The sequence below is a fragment of the Stegostoma tigrinum genome, chromosome 2, assembly GCF_030684315.1.
Source record: "Stegostoma tigrinum isolate sSteTig4 chromosome 2, sSteTig4.hap1, whole genome shotgun sequence".
NCBI classification, from domain to species: Eukaryota; Metazoa; Chordata; class Chondrichthyes; order Orectolobiformes; family Stegostomatidae; genus Stegostoma; species Stegostoma tigrinum.
The window spans coordinates 147,340,244-147,366,017 of NC_081355.1; the positions used below are offsets into that span (position 1 = coordinate 147,340,244).

The 25,774-nt window shown below is 43.4% G+C and overlaps 1 protein-coding gene across 16 annotated transcripts in view; it reads left to right on the forward strand.

The window, feature by feature from the left end:
• Positions 1-25,774, forward strand: part of obscnb (obscurin, cytoskeletal calmodulin and titin-interacting RhoGEF b) — a 760,766-nt gene that overhangs the window by 118,452 nt on the left and 616,540 nt on the right. For all 16 annotated transcript variants that reach the window (XM_059639939.1, XM_059639947.1, XM_059639941.1 and 13 more), the window contains 4 exons: positions 7,698-7,967; positions 9,975-10,241; positions 15,318-15,584; positions 21,549-21,661. In XM_059639939.1, the coding sequence (XP_059495922.1) occupies positions 7,698-7,967; positions 9,975-10,241; positions 15,318-15,584; positions 21,549-21,661 (917 nt within the window). The remainder of the gene's footprint in view (positions 1-7,697; positions 7,968-9,974; positions 10,242-15,317; positions 15,585-21,548; positions 21,662-25,774) is intronic.

A 25,774-nucleotide genomic window follows, 5' to 3' on the forward strand; every position in this document is an offset into this window, starting at 1 on the left:
CATCACTTGTCACTGGTTGCCATTCCGAAAAAGAGCCTTTTATCCCAACTCTCTGCCTTCTGTCAGACAGCCAATCCTCAATTCATGCCAGTATCTCACTTCGAACACCATGGGCCCTCGCCTTACTCAGCAGCCTCCCATGAGGTACCTTATCAAAGGCCTTTTGGAAGTCTAGATAGATAACATTCACTGGATTTCCCTGGTCTAACCTGCTTGTTACCTCTTCAATTCAGGCATGACCTCCCCTTACTAAATCCATGCTGACTTGTTCTAATCCGACCCTGTACTTCCAAGAAGTTAGAAATCTCATCCTTAACAATGGATTCTAGAATTTTACCAACAGCTGAGATTAGGCTAATCGGCCTATAATTCTCCATCTTTTGTCTTGATTTTTTTCTTAAACAAGGGGGTTACAACAGCGATTTTTCAATCACCTGGGACTTTCCCAGACTCCAGTGACTTTTAAAAGATCATAACCAAAGCCTCCACTATTTCCTCAGCCACCTCCCTCAGAACTCTAGGATGTAGCCCATCAGTGCCAGGAGATTTATCAATTTTTAGACCTTTTAGCTTTCCTAGCACTTTCTCTTTTGTAATGCATACCATACTCAACTCTGCCCCTTGACTCTCCTTTATTGTTGGATACTACTCATGTCTTTCACTGTGAAGACTGATGCAAAGTACTTATTAAGTTCTTCAGCTATTTCCTAATCTCCTATTACTAACCTTCTAGCATCAATTTGGAGCGGCCCAATGTCTACTTTTGCCTCTCGTTTGTTTCTTATGCATTGAAAGAAACTTTTACTATCATTTCTAATATTACTGGCTAGCCTACCTTCATATTTGATCCTCACCTTCCTTATTTCTCTCTTTGTTATCCTCTGTTTGTTTTTGTAGCCTTCCCAATCTTCTGATTTCCCAGTGCTGTTGGCCACTTTATAGGCTGTCTCTTTTTCTTTGATACATTTCCTGATTTCCTTGGTCAGCCATGCCTGTTTAATCCGCCCCCAGATAATCTTTCTTTTCTTTGGGATGAACTTCTGTACAGTGTCCTCAATTACACCCAGAAACTCCTGCCATTGTTGCTGTACTGTCTTACCCGCTAGGCTCCAGTCAATTTTCGTCATCTCCTCTCTCATGCCCCTGTAATAACCTTGATTTAACTGTAACACCATTACATCCAATTTTGCCTTCACTCTTTCAAACTGCAGACTGAACTCCACCATATTATGATCGCTGCCTCCTAAGTGTTCCCTTACTTTAAGATCTTTTATAAAGTCAGGCTCATTACATAGCACTTAGTCCAGAATAGCCTGTTCCCTTGTGGGCTCCATCACAAGCTGTTCCAAAAAGCCATCCTGTAAACATTCCATGAATTTCCTTTCTTTGGATCCACCGGCAACATTATTCACCCAGTCCACCTGCATATTGAAGTCCCCCATGATCACCGTGACCTTGCCTTTCTGACAGGCCCTATCTATTTCCCGGTGCATCCTGTGCTCCGGTCCTGATCACTGTTAGGAGGTCTGTACATAAATCCCGTTATGGTTTTTTTTTCTTTGTGGTTCCTCAACTCCACCCACACTGACTCCGCATCCTCTGACCCTTTGTCATTCAGTGCCATAAATTTAATTTTATTCTTAACTAACAAGGCAACCCCGCCACCTCTGCCCACCTCCCTGTCTTTTTAATAAGTTGTAAATCCTTGGATGTTTAATGGCCAGTCCTGAACCCCCTGCAACATTTAAGATGATTTGTGCTGTTAATTCATCTACTTTGTTATGAATACTACGAGCATTTAAGTAAAGTGCTTTAATGCTAACTTTATCATTATTAAAGATATTGGAAATCGTAAGATGTTCTAAGTTATCCTTCCTTTTTGCTGTATTCCTAGTCTGCCTCAAGCTTAAACCCACCTGTACACGTGCTATCCTGCTGCTTATCTTTCCATTTAACTCCATAGTCCCTGTCTCTTTCGCATCCCCTTCCCCCGACTCAGAAGTTTAAAGTCCTACGGACGACCCTATTTATCCTTTTTGCTAGAACACTGGTTCCAGATCGGTTCAGGTGGAGACCATCCCAATGGTACAGATCCCCCCAGTTCCAAAACTGATGCCAATGCCCCATGAAATGGAATCCCTCTTTCCTACACCAATCCCTTAGCCACGTGTTTACTTCCCTAACTTTCTTATTCCTATGCCAATTGGCACATGGCTCAGGCAGTAATCCGGTAGGGCTTCTACAACTTATGGTAGGGCCTTTGGTCATGTTAGAGAACAGTGGTTCCTAGGGGTGCAGGTACATAATCCTTTAAAGTTTGTATCACATATAGATAGGATAGCTAAAAAGATGTTTGGAACACTTTCCTTCATTGCTCAGTTCTTTGAGTATAGGAATTGGGATGTTACGTTGAGGTTGTACAGGACATTGTTGAGGCCTCTTCTGTAATACTGTGTCCGGTTCTGGTTGCCCAATTATAGAACATAGAACATTGAACATAGAAAATTACAGTGCAGTACAGGCCCTTCGGCCCTTGATGTTACGCTGATCTGTGAAACCAATCTGAAGCCATCTAACCTACACTATTCCATTATCATCCATATGTTTATCCAATGACCATTTAAATGCCCTGAAAGTTGGCGAAACCACCACTGCTGCAGGCAGGGCATTCCACGCCCTTACTACTCTGAGTAAAGAACCTACTTCTGACATCTGTCTTATATCCATCACCCCTCAATTTAAAGCTACGTCTCCTTGTGCTAGACATCACCACCGAGGAAAAAGGCTCTCACTGTCCACCCTATCTAATCCTCTGATCATCTTGTATATCTCTATTAAGTCGCCTCTTAAGCTTCTTCTCTCTAATGAAAACAGCCTCAAGCCTGTCATCCTTTCCCCATAAGACCTTCCCTCCATACCAGGCAACATCCTGGTAAATCTCCTCTGCACCCTTTCCAATGTCTTCACATCCTTCCTATAAAGCGTCAATCAGAACTGGTTTGCAATACTCCAAGTGCGGCCCCACCAGCGTTTTGTACAGTTGCAACATGACCTCATGACTCCGAAACTCAATCCCTCTACCAATAAAACCTAACACACCGTATACCTTCCTGACAACCTTATCAACTTTCAGGGATCTATGCACATGGACACTGAGCTCTGTCTGCTCCTCCACACTACCAAGAATCTTACCATTAGACGAGTACTCTGTATTCGTGTTATTCCTTCCAGGGTGAATCACCTCCCACTTTTCCGCATTAAACTCCATTTGCCATCTCTCAGCCCATTTCTGCAGCTTTTCTATGTCCCTCTGTAACCTGCAACATCCTTCCAAACTATCCACAACTCCACTGACTTTAGTGTCATCTGCAAATTTACTAATCCATCCTTCTACGCCCTCATCCAGGCCATTTATAAAACTGACAAATAGCACTGGCCCCAAAACAGATCCTTGTGGTACAACCACTAGTAACTGAACTCCAGGATGAACAGCTCCCATCAACCACCACCCTCTGTCTTCTTACAGCAAGCGAATTTCTGATCCAAACCACTAAATCACCCTCAACCCCATGCCTCCATATTTTCTGCAAGAGCCTACTGTGGGGAACCTTATCAAATGCTTTACTGAAATCCATGTACACCACATCAACTGCTTTACCCTCATCCACCTGTTTAGTCACCTTCTCAAAGAACTCAATAAGGTTTGTGAGGCATGACCTACCCTTCACAAAACTGTGTTGACTATCCCTAATCAAATTATTCCTTTCTAGATGATTATAAATCCTATCTCCTATAATCCTTTCCAGCACTTTACCCACAACTGAAGTAAGGCTCACTGGTCTATAATTACCAGGGTTGCCTCTACTCACCTTCTTGAACAAGGGGACAACATTTGCTATCCTTCAGTCTTCTGGCACTATTCCTGTAGACAATGACGACATAAGGATCAAAGCCAAAGGCTCTGCAGGTTCGTCCCTAGCTTCCCAGAGAATCCTAGGATAAATCCCATCCAGCCCAAGGGACTTATCTATTTTCACACTTTCCAGAATTGCTAACACCTTCTCCTTATGAACCTCAATCCCATCTAATCTAATAACCTGTATCTCAATATTCTCGTTGACAACATTGTCTTTTTCATGTGTGAATACTGACGAAAAATATTCATTTAGCGTCTCTCCTATCACTTTGTACTCCACGCACAACTTCCCACTACTGTCCTTGACTGGCCCTAATCTTACTCTCGTCATTCTTTTATTCCTGACATATCTATAGAAAGCCTTAAGGTTTTCTTTGATCCTACCTGCCAAAGACTTCTCATGTCCCCTCCTGGCCTTCCTTAGACCTCTCTTTAGATCCTTCCTGGCTAACTTGCAACTCTCAAGCGCCCTAAGTGAGCCTTCATGCCTCATCTTTACATAAGCCTCCTTCTTCCTTTTGACAAGAGATTCAACTTGGTTAGTAAACCACGGTTCCCTTGCTTGACCACTTCCTCCCTCCCTGACAGGTAAATACTTATCAAGGATGCACAGTAGCTGTTTCTTGAACAAGCTCCACATTTCAATTGTGCCCAGCCCCTGCAGTTTCCTTCCCCATCCTGTGCATCCTAAATCTTGCTTAATCACCTCAATTCCCTTTCCCCCAGTTAAAACTCCTGCTCTGCGGTATATACCTATCCCTTTCCATCACTAAAGTAAATGTAACCAAATTGTGGCCAATATCACCGAAGTGCTCACCTACTTCCAATTCTAACACCTGGCCTGGTTCATTACCCAGTACCAAATCCAATGTGGCCTCGCCTGTTGTTGGCTTATCTACATACCATGTCAGGAAACCCTCCTGCATACATTGGACAAAAACTGACCCATCTAAAGCTCTCGAACTATACCATCTCCAGTCAATAATTGGACAGTCCCCCATAACAGCTACCCTGTTACATTTGCTCCTCTCCAGAATCATCTTTGCAATCCTTTCCTCTACATCTCTGGAGACTTGTAGAAAACTCCCAACAGGGTGACCTCTCCTTTCCTGTTTCTAATCTCAGCCCATACTACCTCAGTAGATGCGTCCTCATCAAACATCCTTTCTGCTACTGTAATACTGTCCTTGACTAACAATGTCACGCCTCCACCTCTTTTACCACCTTCCCTGATCTTACTGAAACGTCTAAACTCCGGAACCTGTAAAAACCATTCCAGTCCCTGCTCTATCCATGTCTCTGAAATGGCCACAACATTGAAGGTACCAACCCATGCTGCAAGTTCACCCAACTTATTCTGGATGCTGCTGGCATTGAAGTAGACACATTTCAAACCACCTTCCTGCCTGCCGGTACACTCCTGCAACCTTGAAACCTTACTCATGACCTCACTACTCTCAACCTCCTGTTCACTGGAGCTGCAATTCAGGTTCCCATCCCCCGGCTGAATTAGTTTAAACCCTCCCAAAGAGCATTAGCAAATTTCCCCCCAGGATATTGGTACCCCTCTGGTTCAGGTGTAGACCATCCCGTTTGTAGAGGTCTTATCTACTCCAGAATGAGCCCCAATTATCTGAATCCCTCCCTCCTGCACCAGCCCCTCTCTGATGAAGGGTCTAGGCCCGAAACGTCAGCTTTTGTGCTCCTGAGATGCTGCTTGGCCTGCTGTGTTCATCCAGCCTCACATTTTATTATCTTGGAATCTCCAGCATCTGCAGTTCCCATTATCTCTCTCCCATCCCTGTAGCCATGTGTTCAACTGCTCTCTCTCCCTATTCCTTGCCTTGCTAGCACGTAGCAGTTATAGGAAGGATATTATCAAGCTGGAGAGGATTCAGAAGAAGTTTACCAGGATGTTGCCTGGTATGGAAAGTTTGAGCAATTGGGAAAGGCTGGATAGGCTGGGACATTTTTCACTGCAGCGTAGGAGTTTGAGAAGTGACCTGATAGTTGTTTATAAAATAATGAAAGATATAGTTAGAGTTGATGGTAGTTATCTTTTACCTTTCAAGACTAGGATGCACGTTTTTAAGGAGAGTGGAGAGATTTAAAAAAGACATTGCTCACCTGCACTTTGGCCCTCCTTGCTGTACAGTAAATCCAGATGTGGTGCCACCATTTTGGTTCCTGCTACTGGCTAGCACCATCTCCTTACTGGCCGTCTTTCTGAACAGGATCTAAAACCGTATACATGTTCAAGAGGAGAAATACCACAGAGGCCTCCTGCATAGACTGTCTTCCCATGCTAGCAGTCACCCATCCATCTGCTTCAACTTTGTGCAGTCACACCCCTGAAATTCTGATACTTCCCGCCACCTACGTACTCCTAAATGTCTTCAACTACTGCTCCAGCTGATCCATGCGATTTGAGAGGAACTGCAGGTGCAAACACTACCTGCAGATATAGTTTTCAGGGACATTTATTTCGTCCCTGTTTTCTCTCATCTCACAGGAAAAGCACACTATGCCATGAGATGCTATTTCTGACCTTACAGTGACTGTTGGATTAAGAAAAAGTAAATAAATGAATAAATCTTTACTAATTAAATTACGGTCATTATTATCAGCTAAGAGGCTTACTGAATATATTATCCTCCAAAAGTTTTGAAGGGTAGTTCAGAGTGAACCAATGTACCGATCGAATCATGATATTTTTAATACCATCAATCAATTGGCACCTATTCTAATCTTTAACTTAAAATTGATTGCTTTCCCCTGGTTTGTTTCCATTTCCACTATTTTGCCATTAAAAAATACTGCTACTCTAAGTAATGGAGAAAGTTCTTTTTATTCACTCGTGGACGTGGATGGTGCTTGCTGTACTAGCATTTATTGCCATCCCTACTTCCCCTGAGAAAGGTGGTGGCGAACTGACTTCTTCATCCTCTGCATTCATGTGATGTAGGTAGACCCACAAAACCATGAGGGATGGAATTCTAGGATTTTGATCCAGTGACAGTGAAGGACCAGTGATAGATTTTCATGTCAGGGCGTTGAGTGATTTGGAGGGCTGTATTGGCAATATCACTGGACTGGTAATCCAGAGGCACAGGCTCTCGTTCTGGGCACATTGGTTTGAATTCTACCATGGCAATTGATGATATTTGAATTAATTAAAAATCTGGAATAAAGGGAAAGTTCTTCTCATGACAACCATGTAAAGATTGTTGTAACAATCCGATTCACTAATGCCATTTGGGAAAGGGAATGTGCTGTCCTAAGCAGGTTTGTACTACTTGTGACTCCAGATCCACAATAATGTATTGATTCTTAACTGCTGTCTGAAAAGGCACCAGTTATCAGTTCAAGGTTAATTAAGAATTAGTGACAAATTTTCATTTACATTTCATGAAAGAATAAAAAAAGTCAGAACTCATGGCTAGTTTGTATGTATTTCTATATCTTGTCTTTTTCTTCTTTTGTAAGAATCTCACTGATAACTTGGTGATGCTGATAAATCAGCTACGTTGAACAACAAGTTGTGCCCATTAGTAGTAGATTTTGTTTTATTGATGTTAATACTTGACTGACAATGGACAAAAAGGTTAAACAGGAATGTTGAGGCCACAATTAGATCAGCCATGATCTTATCAAATGCAGTACAGACTTGAGGAGCCGAATGGTCTTTTGCTCCTAATTTGTTTGTTCATACATTCAAGGTAGCTGAAAGAGCAAGATTGATTAGTCTTTAACTTTAAAACTTTTGTTTTGTTCTGAGCAGTTCCAAAGATTATTAAGTTTGAAAGTGAGCTTCACAGTGTAGTGGCTGTGGAAGGAGAGGATGCCACGTTTAAATGCAGTGTCTCTCATGAAGATGTTGCAGTCACTTGGTATAAGAATGGAGTCAAAATTGAACCAAATGAGAAATATATCGTATCTTGTGAAAGAACCAATCATAGTTTGACCATTAGAGACCTGAAACTAATGGATGCGTGTGAAGTTTCTGCACAAGTTGAAGATATGAAAATAACTGCAAACCTTCAAGTTCAAGGTGAGGAATCAAAATTACCTTGTTAGCAAGTAGCTCAGAATAGATATACACGAGAGTCATATACTAATTTATTCTGAAAGGATTTCCTAAAAATTTGGATTAAAACCTTTTTTGAAAGCATACTTACATTGTTGATTAACTCCTTTCAGTTTTAACTTCTATTTTAGAGAAAAGATAATGATGGCTACTATACAAACAAAGTGGTATAATCCTCAAAGGCCTGAAAAATCCCAGTCATTGCCTGTGTAAAAGCAGTGACTGCAGTTCAAAATGCAAATTCTTCTTAGATATGGAGTCACAGAGATGTATAGCACGGAAACAGACCATTTGCTCCAATTCGTCCATGCTGACCGATAATCCTTACCATTCATATACCCATCCAGATGCCTTTTAAATGTTGCAATTGTACCAGCCTCCACCACCTCCTCTGACAAATCATTCTGTACTCCCATCACCCTCTGTGTGAAAAAGTTTACCTTAGGTCCCTTTCAGATCTTTCCCCTCTCACTTTAAACTTATGTTGTCTAGTTTTGGACTCCTATTCTGGGGTATAGACCTTGACTACTCACCCTATCCATGTCCCTCATGATTATATAAACCTCTGTAAGGTCGCCTCTCAGCCTCCGATGGTCCAGGGAAAATAGCCCCAGCCTATTCAGCATCTCCCTATAGCTCAAACCCTCCAACCTGACAACATCCTTGTGATTTTTTACTGAACCCTTTCAAGTTTCACAATATCTTTCCTATAGCTGGAAGACCAGAATTGAATACAGTATCCCAAAAGTGGCTTCACCAATGTCCTAATTACCCACAACATAAATTCCCAACTCCTATACTCAGTGCACTGACTAATCTTGCTTCCTTTCTTTATTTGTTTCTTCAGCCTTGCAGCAGGAGTGATAATTCTTCACTTCATTGTTTAGTCAGTGTGTTTCCAAAAATGTTTTTTCACAGTAGTGGTTGAAAATCAGCACATTTTCTTCAACAGTAAAGACAGGGTGAACTGTAAACTAGTTATAAAGGGTAGAAGAGGTTGTAGACTGAAGGAAAAGGTTAAGTTAAAAGCAATGGAGTTGTTTTACACATGTAACTGTGATAATTAAGACTCCAGTTTGGAGCAGTGTCATTTTTTTTTCACTGAAAGTGTACCACCTTCCACATTTGGGTGGCATGGTGGCTCAAGTGGTTAGCATTGCTACCTTGTAGTACCAAGGACCTGGGTTTGACTGACGCCTTTGGGTAAATGTCAGTGTGAAGTTTGCGTGTTCTCCCTGTGTCTGTGTGGGTTTCCGCCAGGTGCTCTGGGTTCCACCCACGGTCCGAAGATGTGCGGGTTAGTTGGATTGGCCATGTTGAATGTGGAGGTATGGGGATAACGTGGAGGCTGGGCCTAAATGTGATGCCTTTCACGGGATCAGTGCAAACATGAAAGGCCAAATGGCCTTTTTCCACAATGTTGGGATTTTATGATTCTATGATGAGGATAAATTCGAAATGTTCCAAGTCTGGAATGGGTATAAGGCCGTTGAAATATGTATATATAGATAAAAGGCTTATTGCCCATTTGTACTTGCAGATCCAAGACTGTTTGCTGCAAAGCAACCATTGTCATTGCTGGCTACATTCAGGGAAGATTAACCTGCCCACAAAGAAAGTAAAGTATCTCAATGTGAATCTGGTCTATTCTTCTTGACACCACATTAAAAATACTACATACTGTTACATACTGCTATCCATTATTCTACTCTATGCCTTGATACTCCGTCTTGCATTTGTCAGTGACCAGATTTTCCACCTTTCTTTGGCAGCAGAGTCTGATATTGCTCTGACTCCCCTTCAAGGCCAATATCTATGGAGCCCATGGACTTGCCGTTTAGTCACACAGAATGAACCCTGTGATTTATTCCTGGGCTGGCATAGCTTGAGCAAAAGCTGACTGGTTCAAAATTAATTGCATGTTTTAAAAAAATTGCAATAGTACTAATTCTATTGAAATTTTGTTAACAGAAGCTCCAGCATTATTTAAAAAGAAATTGGAGAACATGACTGTCCAAGAAAAAGATACAGCCATTTTTGAAATTGAACTCTCAAAACCTTGTGGTGAAGTTAAATGGACAAAAAATAACATCATCATTCAAAGTGATGGAAAAATAAATATTAAGGTGGATGGAACCAAGCAGTCTCTTACCATTATAAACGTGAGCTTTGCGGACCGTGGGAATTACTCATGTGAAACACTTCATGAAAAGACGAAAGCAAAATTAAATGTTGAAAGTAAGTATGAAAGTTTTCACAGAAGTTGCAGCCTTCCATCTCATAATTTGCACAATGATGTGGTTAACACTCTGTGTTAAGCATTGCCTGGTGTGGTTCAGAAGCCCCATTCTGGCATGCCAGCTTTTACCACACTTGCTGCATAGGAGGATTGTGGGCTGATGTGCACCATTTGCTTGCAGTATTGTCTCTGAGTCCTTTACTTGGCCAGCTGAGCTTTAATTCCTTTGCACAAACTTTGGATTTCATATATTCCATAATCAGAGAAAGTATAGTTTGCCTTTCTTCAGGATTCTCTTTAAAGAGGAAAATTTCAGAAATGCCTACTGTTAAATCCTCATTCAAAAATTGTACCTTAGAGGTTGCAGTACTGCTGTGCTGGACATCAAGTGTATGTTTGTGCTCTCTGTAGTGAGAGGGAACTGTGATTGGTTGCAAAACACCATTTCCACTTTCTCCTGCCCAGTGGTTGCTATTGGGAGACTGTAAAACCCTGATGTCGGATCAGGATTGGAGGCAGATAGATTGTAATTTTGATCTGTCATTTGACGTGCTGGCTTTCAAGCATCCTTCTGCTCCTGAGCCATTTTCCTAGTGGACATCGCCGATGGAATGACTTTTTGCACGCAAGTGGAAGAAGTTTTGTTAAGCCAATTGAAATGGTGGTTAAGACCAGAGACTACTTTTTCGACAGAGATGATATACACTAGGTGAGGTTGTTCAATCTTTGGGTATGAAGTGAGGTTTTGTCTTTCTCTATCTCTGCGGGACAAGAGAAGGGTGCTGGAAAAGCTGGTGGTCCAGAATTGCTGGTATCTGAGGATCTGAGTACAGAAACAGAGTTGTCTCACTGTGATTGTACAGCAACGTGGTGAGAGTATACCTGGAGTATAGTGCGCTATTGTAGGCAATTCTACAAGAATAGAGAGAGTGAGAGAGAGAGAGAGAGAAAGAAAGAGAGGTATTAAAGAAAATAAAAATTGGTGGTGCCGCTGTTAACTTTTGGTAAAGGTGGAGCACTGTTCCAAATGGGTGAGGCAGCATGCAGGGCATGAAGAATTAGTGCTGTCAGGATTGGGGCCATTGAGAGCAAAGATGTTACATGCAATTGTGAGACTAACAGAGCATAAGCCTTGATAACAAAATGTGGAGCTGGATGAACACAGCAGGCCAAGCAGCTACACTTGCTACACTTGCCCCCACACCTCCTCCCTCACCTGTATCCCAGGCCCCAAGATGACATTCCACATTAAGCAGAGGTTCACCTGCACATCTGCCAATGTGGTATACTGCATCCACTATACCCGGTGTGGCTTCCTCTACATTGGGGAAACCAAGCGGAGGCTTGGAGACCGCTTTGCAGAACACCTCCGCTCAGTTCGCAACAAACAACTGCACCTCCCAGTCGCAAACCATTTCCACTCCCCCTCCCATTCTCTAGATGACATGTCCGTCATGGGCCTCCTGCAGTGCCACAATGATGCCACCCGAAGGTTGCAGGAACAGCAACTCATATTCCACCTGGGAACCCTGCAGCCTAATGGTATCAATGTGGACTTCACCAGTTTCAAAATCTCCCCTTCCCCTACTGCATCCCTAAACCAGCCCAGTTCATCCCCTTCCCCCACTGCACCACACAAGCAGCCCAGCTCTTCCCCCCCACCCACTGCATCCCAAAACCAGTCCAACCTGTCTCTGCCTCCCTAACCGGTTCTTCCTCTCACCCATCCGTTCCTCCCACCCCAAGCCGCACCCCCATCTACCTACTAACCTCGTCCCACTTCCTTGACCTGTCCGTCTTCCCTGGACTGACCTATCCCCTCCCTACCTCTCCACCTATCTTCTTTTCTCTCCATCTTCGGTCCGCCTCCCCCTCTCTCCCTATTTATTCCAGTTCCCCCTCCCCATCCCCCTCTCTCTTTGATGAAGGGTCTAGGCCTGAAACGTCAGCTTTTGTGCTCCTGAGATGCTGCTTGGCCTGCTGTGTTCATCCAGCCTCACATTTTATTATCTTGGAATTCTCCAGCATCTGCAGTTCCCATTATCTCTGAGGCCAAGCAGCATCTTAGGAGCACAAAAGCTGACGGTCTAGGCCCGAAATGTCAGCTTTGGTGCTCCTAAGATGCTGCTTGGCCTGCTGTGTTCATCCAGCTCCATATTTTGTTATCTCAGATTCTCCAGCATCTGCAGTTCCCATTATCTCTGAGAGCATAAGCCTTGGTGGGAGGTGGGAATTATCTTTAGGGTCACTGTGTGTTTCCCAACTATTTCACTTACATGACCATTAGAACTCACTGGGAACAAGCTGCTGCATTTGTGAATTGGAGGGCATTTTACATTCATGTTGTGATGACTGGAAAATAATTGTAGTCATTTCTGAAGGAACTACCATGACTCATATATTTTACAGAGCTCTTTTTGCAGCTATCCGATGCCCTTGCCATCTATACTGGAGCAGCTGTCCTGTATGTCCACAATTTTGAAAACGTCCTCTTAAGAAGGCATTGAACTTTGATGTCATCAACCTCCTCTCTAGTCCTGGCCCCCTCCCTAACATTGACGATCTCCTTAACCTGTAGTACAAAGTAGTAGACAAGTTGAGAAACAAGCAACACATCAGTGATGCCTAATTTGGGTTCTGCCAGGTTCACTCATATTCTTCCTTCATTACAGCCTGGGTTCAAATATGGACAAAACAGCTGAATTCCAGAGGTGAGGTGAGAGTATCAGCCCTTAACATCAAGTCTACATTTGACCAAGTGTGGCATCAAGGAGTCCTAGCAAAACTGGAATCAATGGGTATGGGGGCAAACTCTCCGGTCGTTGGAGTCATACGTGACAGATAGGAAGATGCCATGTGGAGGTGCCACTATTGGACTGGGGTGCACAAGGGCAGAAGTCACATAATACCAGGTTATAGTCCAACAGGATTATTTAAAATCACAAGCTTTTTGAGCATTGCTGTTTGGTTGGGTGGACTCCTGGGATGTTTTGATTGTTGGAGGTCAGTCATCTCAACTCCAGAACACCTTTGCAGGAATTCTTCAGAGTAGTATCCTAAGCCCAGCCATCTTTAGCTTCTTCCTTAGTGACCTTCTCTCCATCCATAAGGTCAGACGTGATGATGTTCACCAATGATAGCACAATGACCAGCACTATTCGTGACTCCTCAGATACTGAAGTAGTCCATATTCAAATACAACAAGATTTGGGCAATATCCAGGCTTGAGCTGACAGGTGGCAAATAACATTGGCATCTCACAAATGCCAGGCTATGACAATCACTAATAAGAGAGAATCTAACCACCACTCCTTGACGTTCAGTGGTGTTACCATCACTGACTCCTTCAATATCAACATCCTGGGGGTATTCATTGAACAGCAACTCAGCTGGACTCACCACATAAATACTGTGGCTGCAAGAGCAGGTCAGAAGCCAGGAATACTGTGGCGAGTAACTCACCTCCTGTCTCTCCAAACCTGTCCACCATCTACAAGGCATAAGTCAGGAGTGTGATGGAATGCTCTCCACTTGTCTGGTTGAATGCAGCCCCAACAACACTCAGAAGCTAGATACCATCCAGGACAAAGCAGTCCAACTGATTGACATGACTTCCATAAGCATCCATTTCCTCCACTAACGTTCAGTAGTTGCAGTGTGTACTATCCACAATAGGCACTGCACAAGCTCACCAACAATCCTCAGACAGCACCTTCCAAACCCACGGCCACTTTTATCTAGAAGGACAAGGGTAGCAGATATACGGGAACACCACCACCTTCAAGTTCCCCTCCAAGCCACTCCTCACCCTGACTTGGAAATATGTTACCATTCTTTCACTGTCGCTGGGTCATAATCCTGGAATTCTCTCCCTAATGGCATTATGTGTCAACCCATGGCAGGTGGACTGCAGGCATTCAAGGAGGCAGCTCACCACCACCTTGTCAAGAGCCACTAGGGAGGGGCAATAAATGCTGGCCACCCAGTGATTCCCACATCCCACAAATGAATAAATAAAAAGTAAAAGTTAAAAAAAAATTCCAGTTGCCTTATCAGGTACACCATATTCTGACCTCTTCTATCATGTAAAACACAGTTGCTTTTGTTAAAAAAAAACACTAATTAAATATCACTGAGGTACTGTGTTCAATTCTGGACACTTCTTGAAGAAGAAAGTGAAGGTATTAGGGAAGGTGCAGGAAAGATGAGCAAATTCAATCATCTACAAAGATTGAACAAGTTAAAACTATCTCTTGAAAGGACTTTGAGAAGGGAGTTTGATGAAGTTATTCAAAATCATGAGTTTGGCCACAGTAGCCGTGGAGAACTGCTGCCATAATGGAAGGGTCCAGAGCCAAAGGGCACAAGCTTAAGATAATTGGTACAGAAAGCAATGCCAGCATGAGGAAGCATTTTTCATGAAGAAACGAAAGAACTGCGGATGCTGTAAATCAGGAACAAAAACAGAAATTGCCGGAAAACTCGTCATGTCTGGCAGCACCTGTGAACAAAAATCAAAGTTAACATTTCGGGTCTTCCTTAGAACCTGAGTCAACTTTGATTTTTTTCTACACAGACGCTGCCAGACCTGTTGAGTTTTTCCAGCTCTTCTGTCTTTTTCCATGAAGAGATTGATTAGGTTTTACAATGCACTGCCTTTGAATGTAGTTGAAGCAGAATTAGTTGAGGTTTTCAAAATGGAGTTGCAAAGGAAAATATATCAATGATTGCAGCCTTCATGTTGACTGCAATTAGGCTGAACTTGCCAAACAACTTGATAGACGGAGAGAATGAAAAGTATGCGAATAAAAATAAAATTAGAATTTCCTACAACACTAGTCGCATAAATTCCATCCTGTTTTAGTTTTCAGTGATCCAAAATACACTGTCCAAAGTATTAAACTAAAGAGCATCCTGTTTGGGGTCTAAATTACCTAATTTCAACTTACATCAGTTCAGTTTTCTTCTGTTGTGACTACTTAATTTTTATTACTTCTGTCATGTTTTGTTTATAATATTTTGTAGATCACCAATTTAATACTTAAAATATTAATAATAATTCTTATTTGAAATAGTGAGGAAAGTTAAACTGATCAAAGGATTGGAGGAAGTCAAGGTGCATGAGAAGGAGACTTGCACTTTTGAAGTTGAGTTGTCACATGAAGATGTGGAAACGACCTGGCTGAAGGATAGTATCAGAATGAAACCAGGAGCGAATTGTAGAATTACCACACTGGGCAAGAAGCATGCATTAACTTTATCCAATTTGAAGATTGAGGATTCAGGGCTGATTAGTTTCAAAGCTGAAGACATTCGTACATCTGGAAGACTCATTGTAACAGGTAACTGCCCATAGTGAAACTATGACGGTGTATGTGGGATATTCATCATTACTTATTATTCATACCACTGGAGTATCCTTGCAGGAGAAGAACAATCTTCAGGGGCTATTTATTCTAATTATAAAAGTGATGCTTTTAAAACAAATAAAGTTAGAATAACTTTTTAATTTTGTTTCAGCAGTTTGAGTAAAAAGGTCTTCCTTCATATTTGATTGAATTTTGCTACCTAGCTTAATTAGATTAATGTTTTAGCAGTTGCTGTTATTAGGCTGTTGCACTCAAGAAGCTAAAGTGCCTGTTCTTCTCTTTTGTAATATATTAGAGCACCTTTCAAGGCTTTAAATCTGATATTGACAGACTTTGCCCCCTGTTGAATCTGTTTTCACTGGAACTGTTCACTTTTTATACTGAACCTCTTGCATTATTTTGTTTCCTTCTACCTTTTTGCAGAGGTCTTGAGTTTGTGGAGACACAGTTTCCAAGTTCCCAATTATTGTTGTAATTCCATGTGACGTAGGAAGAAACTGGAAATAAAAATATCAGTGTGACAGAGGCAATCTAATGATTTGCTGATAGAATAGCTGGCCTGATTCTGTTGCGATTTGTTTTGGTGTTTTGTTCAGCCTGCATGATGTAGAGGGATTTTATCTGCTGACCCACAAGATGAACTCATCTTTGTCATGGACATAAGAATCACTGTCACCTTCCTGAAAGGAGAGTTTGAGTCTGTATGCTTCTTTTTCTCAGATTATGATTAATATTTTTTTCTGAAGTGGAATGTTTGAAATGTAAAAAACATAATGGTGTTTTACCTGGGAAAAAAAACAGAAATTCTTGGAGAATCTCATCAGGTTCAGCAGCATTTGTGGAGAGAAAACAGGGTCATCATTTCGGATCCAGTGGCTTGATCTCCCTGATTGTAGGGCCACATGCTGATCATTTACATGAATCAGTAAACTGACCAGATACTTTTATTCTGAAGCGTTTAGACAGGCTTGAGACAAATGATATCATGGTTTAAAGCACAGAGCAAAGATGTTTCCCTTTACAAGTATCCAGTGATTAGTTGAAATTAGGACAGATACGTGTCAAATTTCAAATACCTATCTTGTTTTCCCCATCCTCATAGGGTTAATGAATTATCTACAGCACAAACCAGCTGTTTAGAAGTTGTGAAGTCTAATCCACTGTTTTACCTTCTTCAAACACAAAGAGCCTTTTTCCGTGTCCTTTGATTCCCCGAAGGGGTATCTATACATGTAAACTTATATTCAACAAGTGTATTTAAAGCATTTCCTTAAATATTTCACAGTTCTTTTCTCCAAATTACTGTTTGAGCTCATACAGCTCAATATTCAATATAGCTTTGTTTTTGTTCCTCTTCTGCAATTGTAACTGCAAACTTTTGAGAAAGTGTAAAATGATTCTAGTCGTAGTGGCCCATAGAGCTGCTTTCTCATTGGAAAGAGACAGCTGGAATTCAGTCGGCTTAAATATGAGGTCATGCACTTTGGCAAGATACATGATGAATGGTAGGACTCTGGGAAGCCCTGGGGTTCAGGTGGATCTTGATGTGCACGTACACCCATCCCTTTAGGTATCAGGACAGGTGATTAAGTTAGTTAAGAAGGTATATAGTTTACTTGCCTTTGTCAGTTGAGGCACATAGAGTTTAGGAGCAGGGAGGTTATGCTGGATCACCGCCTCCTCGATCATGACCCCACACCCGAGCACCAAACCACCATCTCCAACACCATTCACGACCTCATCACCTCAGGGGACCTCCCACACACAGCCTCCAACCTCATTGTTCCCCAACCCCGCACGGCCCGTTTCTATCTCCTTCCCAAAATCCACAAACCTGCTTGCCCTGGCCGACCCATCGTCTCAGCCTGCTCCTGCCCCACCGAACTCATCTCCACCTATCTGGACTCCATTTTCTCCCCTTTGGTCCAGGAACTCCCCACCTACGTCCGTGACACCACCCACGCCCTCCACCTCCTCCAGGACTTCCAATTCCCTGGCCCCCAACACCTCATATTCACCATGGACGTCCAGTCCCTGTACACCTGCATTCCGCATGGAGATGGCCTCAAGGCCCTCCGCTTCTTCCTGTCCCGCAGGCCCGACCAGTCCCCCTCCACCGACACTCTCATCCGCCTAGCTGAACTCGTCCTCACACTCAACAACTTCTCTTTTGACTCCTCCCACTTTCTACAGACTAAGGGGGTGGCCATGGGCACCCGCATGGGCCCCAGCTATGCCTGCCTCTTTGTAGGTTACGTGGAACAGTCCCTCTTCCGCACCTACACAGGCCCCAAACCCCACCTCTTCCTCCGGTACATTGATGACTGTATCGGCGCCGCCTCTTGCTCCCCAGAGGAGCTCGAACAGTTCATCCACTTCACCAACACCTTCCACCCCAACCTTCAGTTCACCTGGGCCATCTCCAGCACATCCCTCACCTTCCTGGACCTCTCAGTCTCCATCTCAGGCAACCAGCTTGTAACTGATGTCCATTTCAAGCCCACCGACTCCCACAGCTACCTAGAATACACCTCCTTCCACCCACCCTCCTGCAAAAATTCCATCCCCTATTCCCAATTCCTCCGCCTCCGCCGCATCTGCTCCCACGATAAGACATTCCACTCCCGCACATCCCAGATGTCCAAGTTCTTTAAGGACTGCAACTTTCCCCCCACAGTGATCGAGAACGTCATTGACCGCGTCTCCCGTATTTCCCGCAACACATCCCTCACACCCCGCCCCCGCCACAACCGCCCCAAGAGGATCTCCCTCGTTCTCACACACCACCCTACCAACCTCCGGATACAACGCATTATCCTCCGACACTTCTGCCATTTACAATCCGACCCCACCACCCAAGACATTTTTCCATCCCCTCCCCTGTCTGCTTTCCGGAGAGACCACTCTCTCCGTGACTCCCTCCTTCGCTCCACACTGCCCTCCAACCCCACCACACCCGGCACCTTCCCCTGCAACCGCAGGAAATGCTACACTTGTCCCCACACCTCCTCCCTCACCCCCATCCCAGGCCCCAAGATGACATTCCACATTAAGCAGAGGTTCACCTGCACATCTGCCAATGTGGTATACTGCATCCACTGCACCCGGTGCGGCTTCCTCTACATTGGGGAAACCAAGCGGAGGCTTGGGGACCGCTTTGCAGAACACCTCCGCTCAGTTCGCAACAAACAACTGCACCTCCCAGTCGCAAACCATTTCCACTCCCCCTCCCATTCTCTAGATGACATGTCCATCATGGGCCTCCTGCAGTGCCACAATGATGCCACCCGAAGGTTGCAGGAACAGCAACTCATATTCCGCCTGGGAACCCTGCAGCCATATGGTATCAATGTGGACTTCACCAGTTTCAAAATCTCCCCTTCCCCTACTGCATCCCAAAACCAGCCCAGTTCGTCCCCTCCCCCCACTGCACGACACAAGCAGCCCAGCTCTTCCCCCCCACCCACTACATCCCAAAACCAGTCCAACCTGTCTCTGCCTCCCTAACCGGTTCTTCCTCTCACCCATCCCTTCCTCCCACCCCAAGCCGCACCCCCATCTACCCACTTACCTCATCCCACCTCCTTGACCTATCCGTCTTCCCTGGACTGACCTATCCCCTCCCTACCTCCCCACCTACACTCTCTCCACCTATCTTCTTTACTCTCCATCTTCGGTCCGCCTCCCCCTCTCTCCCTATTTATTCCAGTTCCCTCTCCCCATCCCCCTCTCTGATGAAGGGTCTAGGCCCGAAACGTCAGCTTTTGTGCTCCTGAGATGCTGCTTGGCCTGCTGTGTTCATCCAGCCTCACATTTTATTATCTCTGTATAGAACTGGTTAGGCTACGGCGAGAGTATTGTGTGCAGTTTTGGAATCCTCATGAGATGAATGATGTGATAGCACAGGAAAGGGTATACAGGACATTTCCCAGAAGGTTGCCTGCCCTGGACAGTTTCAATTATGAAAAGAGGTTGGACAAACTGGTCAAAACCGAAAGAACTGTGGATGCTGTAAATCAGGAAGAAAAACAGAAGTGGCTGGAAAAACTCAGTAGGTCTCTCAGGTTCTGAGAAGAAAAGATCAGAGTTAACGTTTTGGGTCTGGTGATGCTTCCTCAGTACTGTTGGACAGAGTTGTGTTACTTTTGTTTCAGCAGAGGAGATTGACCAATACAGAATTGAGGTGTATAAAGTTACGAGGGGCATATGTAGTAGAGAGAAAAAAGCTTTTTCTTTTGATGGAGGGATCAATGACCAGTGGCATAGGCTTAAGGTAAGGGGCAGAAGGTTTAGAAGAGATGCATGGAAAAACATTTTCACGTAGAGGGTGGTTGGAATCTGGAACTTTTTGCCTGTAAAGTTGTAGAGGCAGAAACCCTAGTAACATTTAAAAAGTATTTAGATATGCATTTAGATGCCAAGGCATACTAGGCTGTAGGCCATGTGCTAGGAACTGACATTAGAATAGTCAGGTGGTTGTTTTTGACTAGCATGGCTGTGGTGGGCCAAAGAATTTTCTTCTATGCAGAAGATCTTTACGATTCTTTGACTGGTGGTGATTTAACCTGACAGTCACCACACCTTGAGCAAGATAAGTGTTTGAAAAGTAGAATCCCTCTTGAGATGGAGAGCCCACACAGTTGGTATTACTCTGCAATATAAACCACCATCCAGTCAACTGAGCTAATCAGTCCCCTTTCAAGAAGCCAGCTAGATTACAGTGACAAAAAAATTACTCTCAATCCTGTTCTACTCTCCTGATTTTAGCCTTCTGTATTGTATCTGTGTTCAACCACTACTTTAACTCCTTAGGCTTTTGCCCCACTCATACAAATCTATCCTACTGTTGAGTGGTGGATGGATTTGCCTGCTGTCATGGTATTTTTGTCAACACATCATTTTAGCATATAGCTTCTCCAAGGTAATCATTTTATGCTGCACTCTTAATAATTTTAAATCTAAAATCAATGAATGAACTCTGAGCACACAACAGTGTAATGAAGGGAAGGACAGATGACATAGAGAAACAATGTTCATGCACGGAGGACTTGTGGTGAACTCTTTAATCACTTCAGCAAAAGTCTTCTCACACTGATAAACATGTTTTATTCAGTCCTGCTTATTGTGACCACTAAGAACAATATGCTGACTCTACTCATGGAGAATGGTGGTTTCTCAGCTCCAGAAGTTATTAACAGTGATTAACTGATGTAAACTGCTATATGCTTTCTCTTGGATCAGTTACGATGACTGCATGACAGAATTCTTCACTGAGTGCTATGTCTAAGAATTCCTTGTGAAGGAAGAACAACTCTAATGGCAGATTGAGGTTTTGTTTTTATTCATTCACAGGATGAGGACATCGCTGGCTAGATAGCATTTATTGTCCATCTCCAAATGCCTAGAGGACTGTTAAGAGTTAATGACATTGCCTTGGGTCTCGAGACACATGTAGACCAGACCAGATAAAGTTGGCAATTTCCTTTCCTAAAGGATGTTAGTGAACCACGTGGATTTTTCCTGATAATCGACAATGGATTCAAGGCCATCATTAGATTCTTTATTCCAGATATTTTAGTGAAATTTCCACCATCTGTTGTGGCAGGGTTTGAACCCAGATCCCCAGAACATTATCTGGCTCTCTGGATTAACAGTCCACTGATAATACCACTAGGTCATTGCCTGATCAGGATCTTGGAATGACATGAGCTTAAATCCCTGGATAGAGTTCTGTAATGACCCTGCAATAACAGCTTTAGAATCTAAAGATATAGTGGCCAGCAACTATCATAATGCTAATTAAAACTTTACTCAGTAGAGCAATTGTCTCCTCACTAAGATTAAAATTATTGAGAAATTTTACAATTACTCAGAGGTACAAAATGTTAACCTTTACATTGCACCAGTTGCTGTTATTTTTCATTCTTTTTTGAATAGAGCCACCAGTGACCTTTGTCAAATCTTTAGAAGATATTAAAGTGCCGGAGAAAGATAAAGTTGTTTTTGAATGTGAACTCTCAAGAGCCAATGCAGAAGTTAAATGGTTTAAGGTATGAATGTCTGGAAAATTTATTGTACTATCAGAGCAAGTTGGGCAGCAAAAAGAAGCGTGTTAGCTAAAATCTATGATTTCTAGAGGAAACGAACAAGTTTTAGGACATAAATAACAAAGTGTAGAGCTGGATGAACACAGCAGGCCAAGTAGCATCTTAGGAGCACAAAAGCTTACCTTTCGGGCCTAGACCCTTCATCAGAGAGGGGGATGGGGAGAGGATCCTGAAATAAATAGGAAGAGAGGGGGAGGCAGACTGAAGATGGATAGAGGAGAAGATAGGTGGAGAGGAGAGTATAGGTGGGGAGGTAGGGAGGGGATAGGTCAGTCCGGGGAGGACGGACAGGTCAAGGGGGCAGGATGAGGTTAGTATGGAGGTGCGGCTTGAGGTGGGAGGAAGGGATAGGTGAGAGGAAGAACAGGTTAGGGAGGCGGGGATGAGCTGGGCTGGTTTAGGGATGCAGTGGGGGGAGGGGAGATTTTGAAGCTGGTGAAATCCATTATCCTTCTGCAATGATATGTTCTACATTCTATGATTTTGTGTAAATAGTTTGGAATTATTTAATTGTCATATTGACAACTTCTTTTTACTGATTAAATGTAAAAAATGCCTTTTTGTCACAATTTCAAGACTTTAACTGATTTCTGACCACTGCTGAGTTCTGTTGCAGACATTCAGTTTGGAGGTAAGATAAGTTCTAAGGTGGAGGAAATCTGATCTGTCAAATCAGCTCAAGTTTTAATTTAACTTATGGATTTTACAGGATGGCATTAAAGGAGAACTGAGGGGAGAAAATAGAAGGCTGATAAGGAAATTGTTGGATTATTCTAGTCTAGAGGTAACAGAGGAGATGATGATGTTATTAACTTGAAGGAAGTCAAAGATATTATGTATTATCACATTACAAGGACAAGTGGCAGGCTGGAAGATCAGGAAGCTTTTAATGATCAACAAAGAGTTATTGAAAAAATATTAACAAGAGCAAAGATAAATTCTGAAATTGGAGCCAGGTTGACCTTGTTGACTACAAGGTTGTTGATTGGCCCAAATTGGCAACCCCCGTTGGGAGGGCCCTGGCTGACCAGTGTGACCGGGGGAATTTGAGTCTCCTTGGTTCAAGCTACTGACTCCAGGCTGGCTAGCCTCAGCCAGTGTACTATGCACAAGTAAATAAAGGATGACTTGGTGACAGGATACCCGGCCTCCGAGTTGTTATTCCAGAAAGCAAACTAGTGCAAACTATAGAAATGGATAGCAAAAGCTTCTATGCAGTAACTATGTAAAAGAGAAGAGAAGAGCCAGAGGGAATGTTAGTCTCTGGGACAGTGAGACTGGAGAGTTGATAGTGAGGAACAAGAAAAGGCAGATTCACTAAATCAGTATTTTGCTTCTGTTATCACTAGTACCGTCTTAATAGTGACAGGTAATATAGAGGTTACATAAAAGGAGCAACTTAGAGAAATCATCATCACTAGGTAAGAAATAACTGAGCAAACTATTGGGTTTGAAGGCAGACAAGACCCCAGGCCTGGATGGCCTATGTTCTAGGGTCTTAAAGGAAATGGAAGCAGAGCTAATGGATTGATTGGGATTGATTGGATTGATTAAAACTCTCTGGGTATGAGAAAGGTTTTATTGGATTAGAACAATGCAAATATAATGTCCTTATTCAAAAAGGGAGAGAGGTGGAAAGAAGGAAACTATCAATCAGATAGTCTAATATCGCATTGGGAAATTGTTAGAATCCATGAGTAAGGAAGTAATAACAGGGCATTTGGAAAGTCCAAGTGCAGTCCATCAGAGTAAGCATAATGTTATGAAGAGTAAATCTAATTTGAATAATTTGCTAAAGTTCTTTGAAGATGTGACAAGCAAGGAATATAGACAGTGGGGATTCTGTAGCTGTAGTATATCTGGACTTACAGAAGGCATTTGATGAAGTGCTGTTAAAAAAAGCAAATACACAAGGTAAGATCATATGAGTTTAGGAGTAATTTATTAATTTGGATAGACGATTGGCTAACCAACAGAAAGTCAGGATAAATGTATCGTAAGATGTAACCAGTGGGGTGCCATAAAATTCAGTCTGCAGTCTCGAACTAATTACAATCTATAATAATATAGATACAGAGAAAATACTGTAGCCAGATTTGCAAATGTCAGTAAAATAGATGGGAAAGTAAGTTGCATTGAAGAAATAAGAAATTTGGAAATGGATATGGATAGATTAGGTAAATGAGCCAAAATTTGGCAGATAAAGTTTAATGTGGATAAGTTTGAGGCTTTCTGTTTTAGTCGGACAAATACAAAGGTAACTTAATTATTCAAATGGAAACAAACTTCAGGGTGCTTCACTGCAGAGGATCTGGGTGTCCTTGTGCATGAATCACAGAAAACCAGTATGCAAGTACAGTAGGTAATAAGGAAAGCTAATGGAATGTTGATATTCATTACTATAGGGATAGAGTATAAAAGTTGGGAAGCGTTGCTGCAATTGTACAAGGTATTAGTCAGTCTGCACCTGAGGTACGACTCACAATCTTGGTCTCCTTACTTGAGGAGGGACGTAATTGCATTGGAGACAGTTCAGAGGGGATTTAATGAATTGATTCCAGAAATGTGAGTTTGAACACTTTAGCAGTTTTACACTGGCTGGAATTTAGAAGAATCTGAGGAGATCTACTTGAGGTTTCTGCAATGTTAAAGGGGCTTGACAAACTAGATGTTGAGAGAATAATAAAGTGTAAAGCTGGATGAACACAGCAGGCCAAGCAGCATCTCAGGAGCACAAACGCTGACGTTTCGGGTCTACACCCTTCATCAGAGAGGGGGATGGGGAGAGGGGGAGGCGGACCGAAGATGGAGAGAAAAGAAGATAGGTGGAGAGGAGAGTATAGGTGGGGAGGTAGGGAGGGGATAGGTCAGTCCAGGGATGACAGACAGGTCAAGGAGTTGGGATGAGGTTAGTAGGTAGGAAATGGAGGTGCGGCTTGAGGTGGGAGGAATGGATGGGTGAGAGGAAGAACAGGTTAGGGAGGCAGAGACAGACTGGGCTGGTTTTGGGATACAGTGGGTGGAGGGGACGAGCTGGGGTGGTTTTGTGATGCAGTGGGGGGAGGGGAAGAACTGGGCTGGTTTTGGGATGCAGTGGGGGGAGGGGATGAGTTGGGCTGGTTGTGTGATGCATTGGGGGGAGGGGACAAACTGGGCTGGTGTTGGGATGCGGTGGGGGAAGGGGAGATTTGACTCCAAATGCCAAAACCGGAGATAATGGGAACTACAGATGCTGGAGAATCCAAGATAATAAAGTGTGAAGCTGGATGAACACAGCAGGCAAAGCAGCATCTCAGGAACACAAAAGCTGACGTTTCGGGCCTAGACCCTTCATCAGAGAGCCCTCTCCCCATCCCCGTCTCTGATGAAGGGTCTAGGCCCGAAACGTCAGCTTTTGTGCTCCTGAGATGCTGCTTGGCCTGCTGTGTTCATCCAGCTTCACACTTTATTATCTTGGATTCTCCAGCATCTGTAGTTCCCATTATCCCTAAATGTAGAGAGAATGTTTCTTTGTGTGGGACCATCATAGTTTTAGAATGAAGTGTTCTTACTCAGCAGCTTCCGGTGTGGCAGGATGTCAAAGGCCTTCTTGAAGCTCAGGCAGACAACATTCATTGAAACTCAGATAATAAAGTGTGAAGCTGGATGAACACAGCAGGCCAAGCAGCATCTCAGGAGCTCAAATGCTGACGTTTCGGGCCTAGACCCTTCATCAGAGAGGGGGATGGGGAGAGGGGGAGGGGAACCAAAGATGGAGAGAAAAGAAGATAGGTGGAGAGGAGAGTACAGGTGGGGAGGTAGGGAGGAGATAGGTCAGTCCAGGGAAGATGGACAGGTCAAGGAGGTGGGATGAGGTTAGTAGGTAGGAAAAAAGGAGGTGCGGCTTGAGGTGGGAGGAAGGGATGGGTGAGAGGAAGAACAGGTTAGGGAGGCAGAGACAGGCTGGGCTGGTTTTGGGATGCAGTGGGTGGAGGGGAAGAGCTGGGCTGGTTGTGTGATGCAGTGGGGGGAGGGGAAGAACTGGGCTGGTTTTGGGATGTGGTGAGGGAAGGGGAG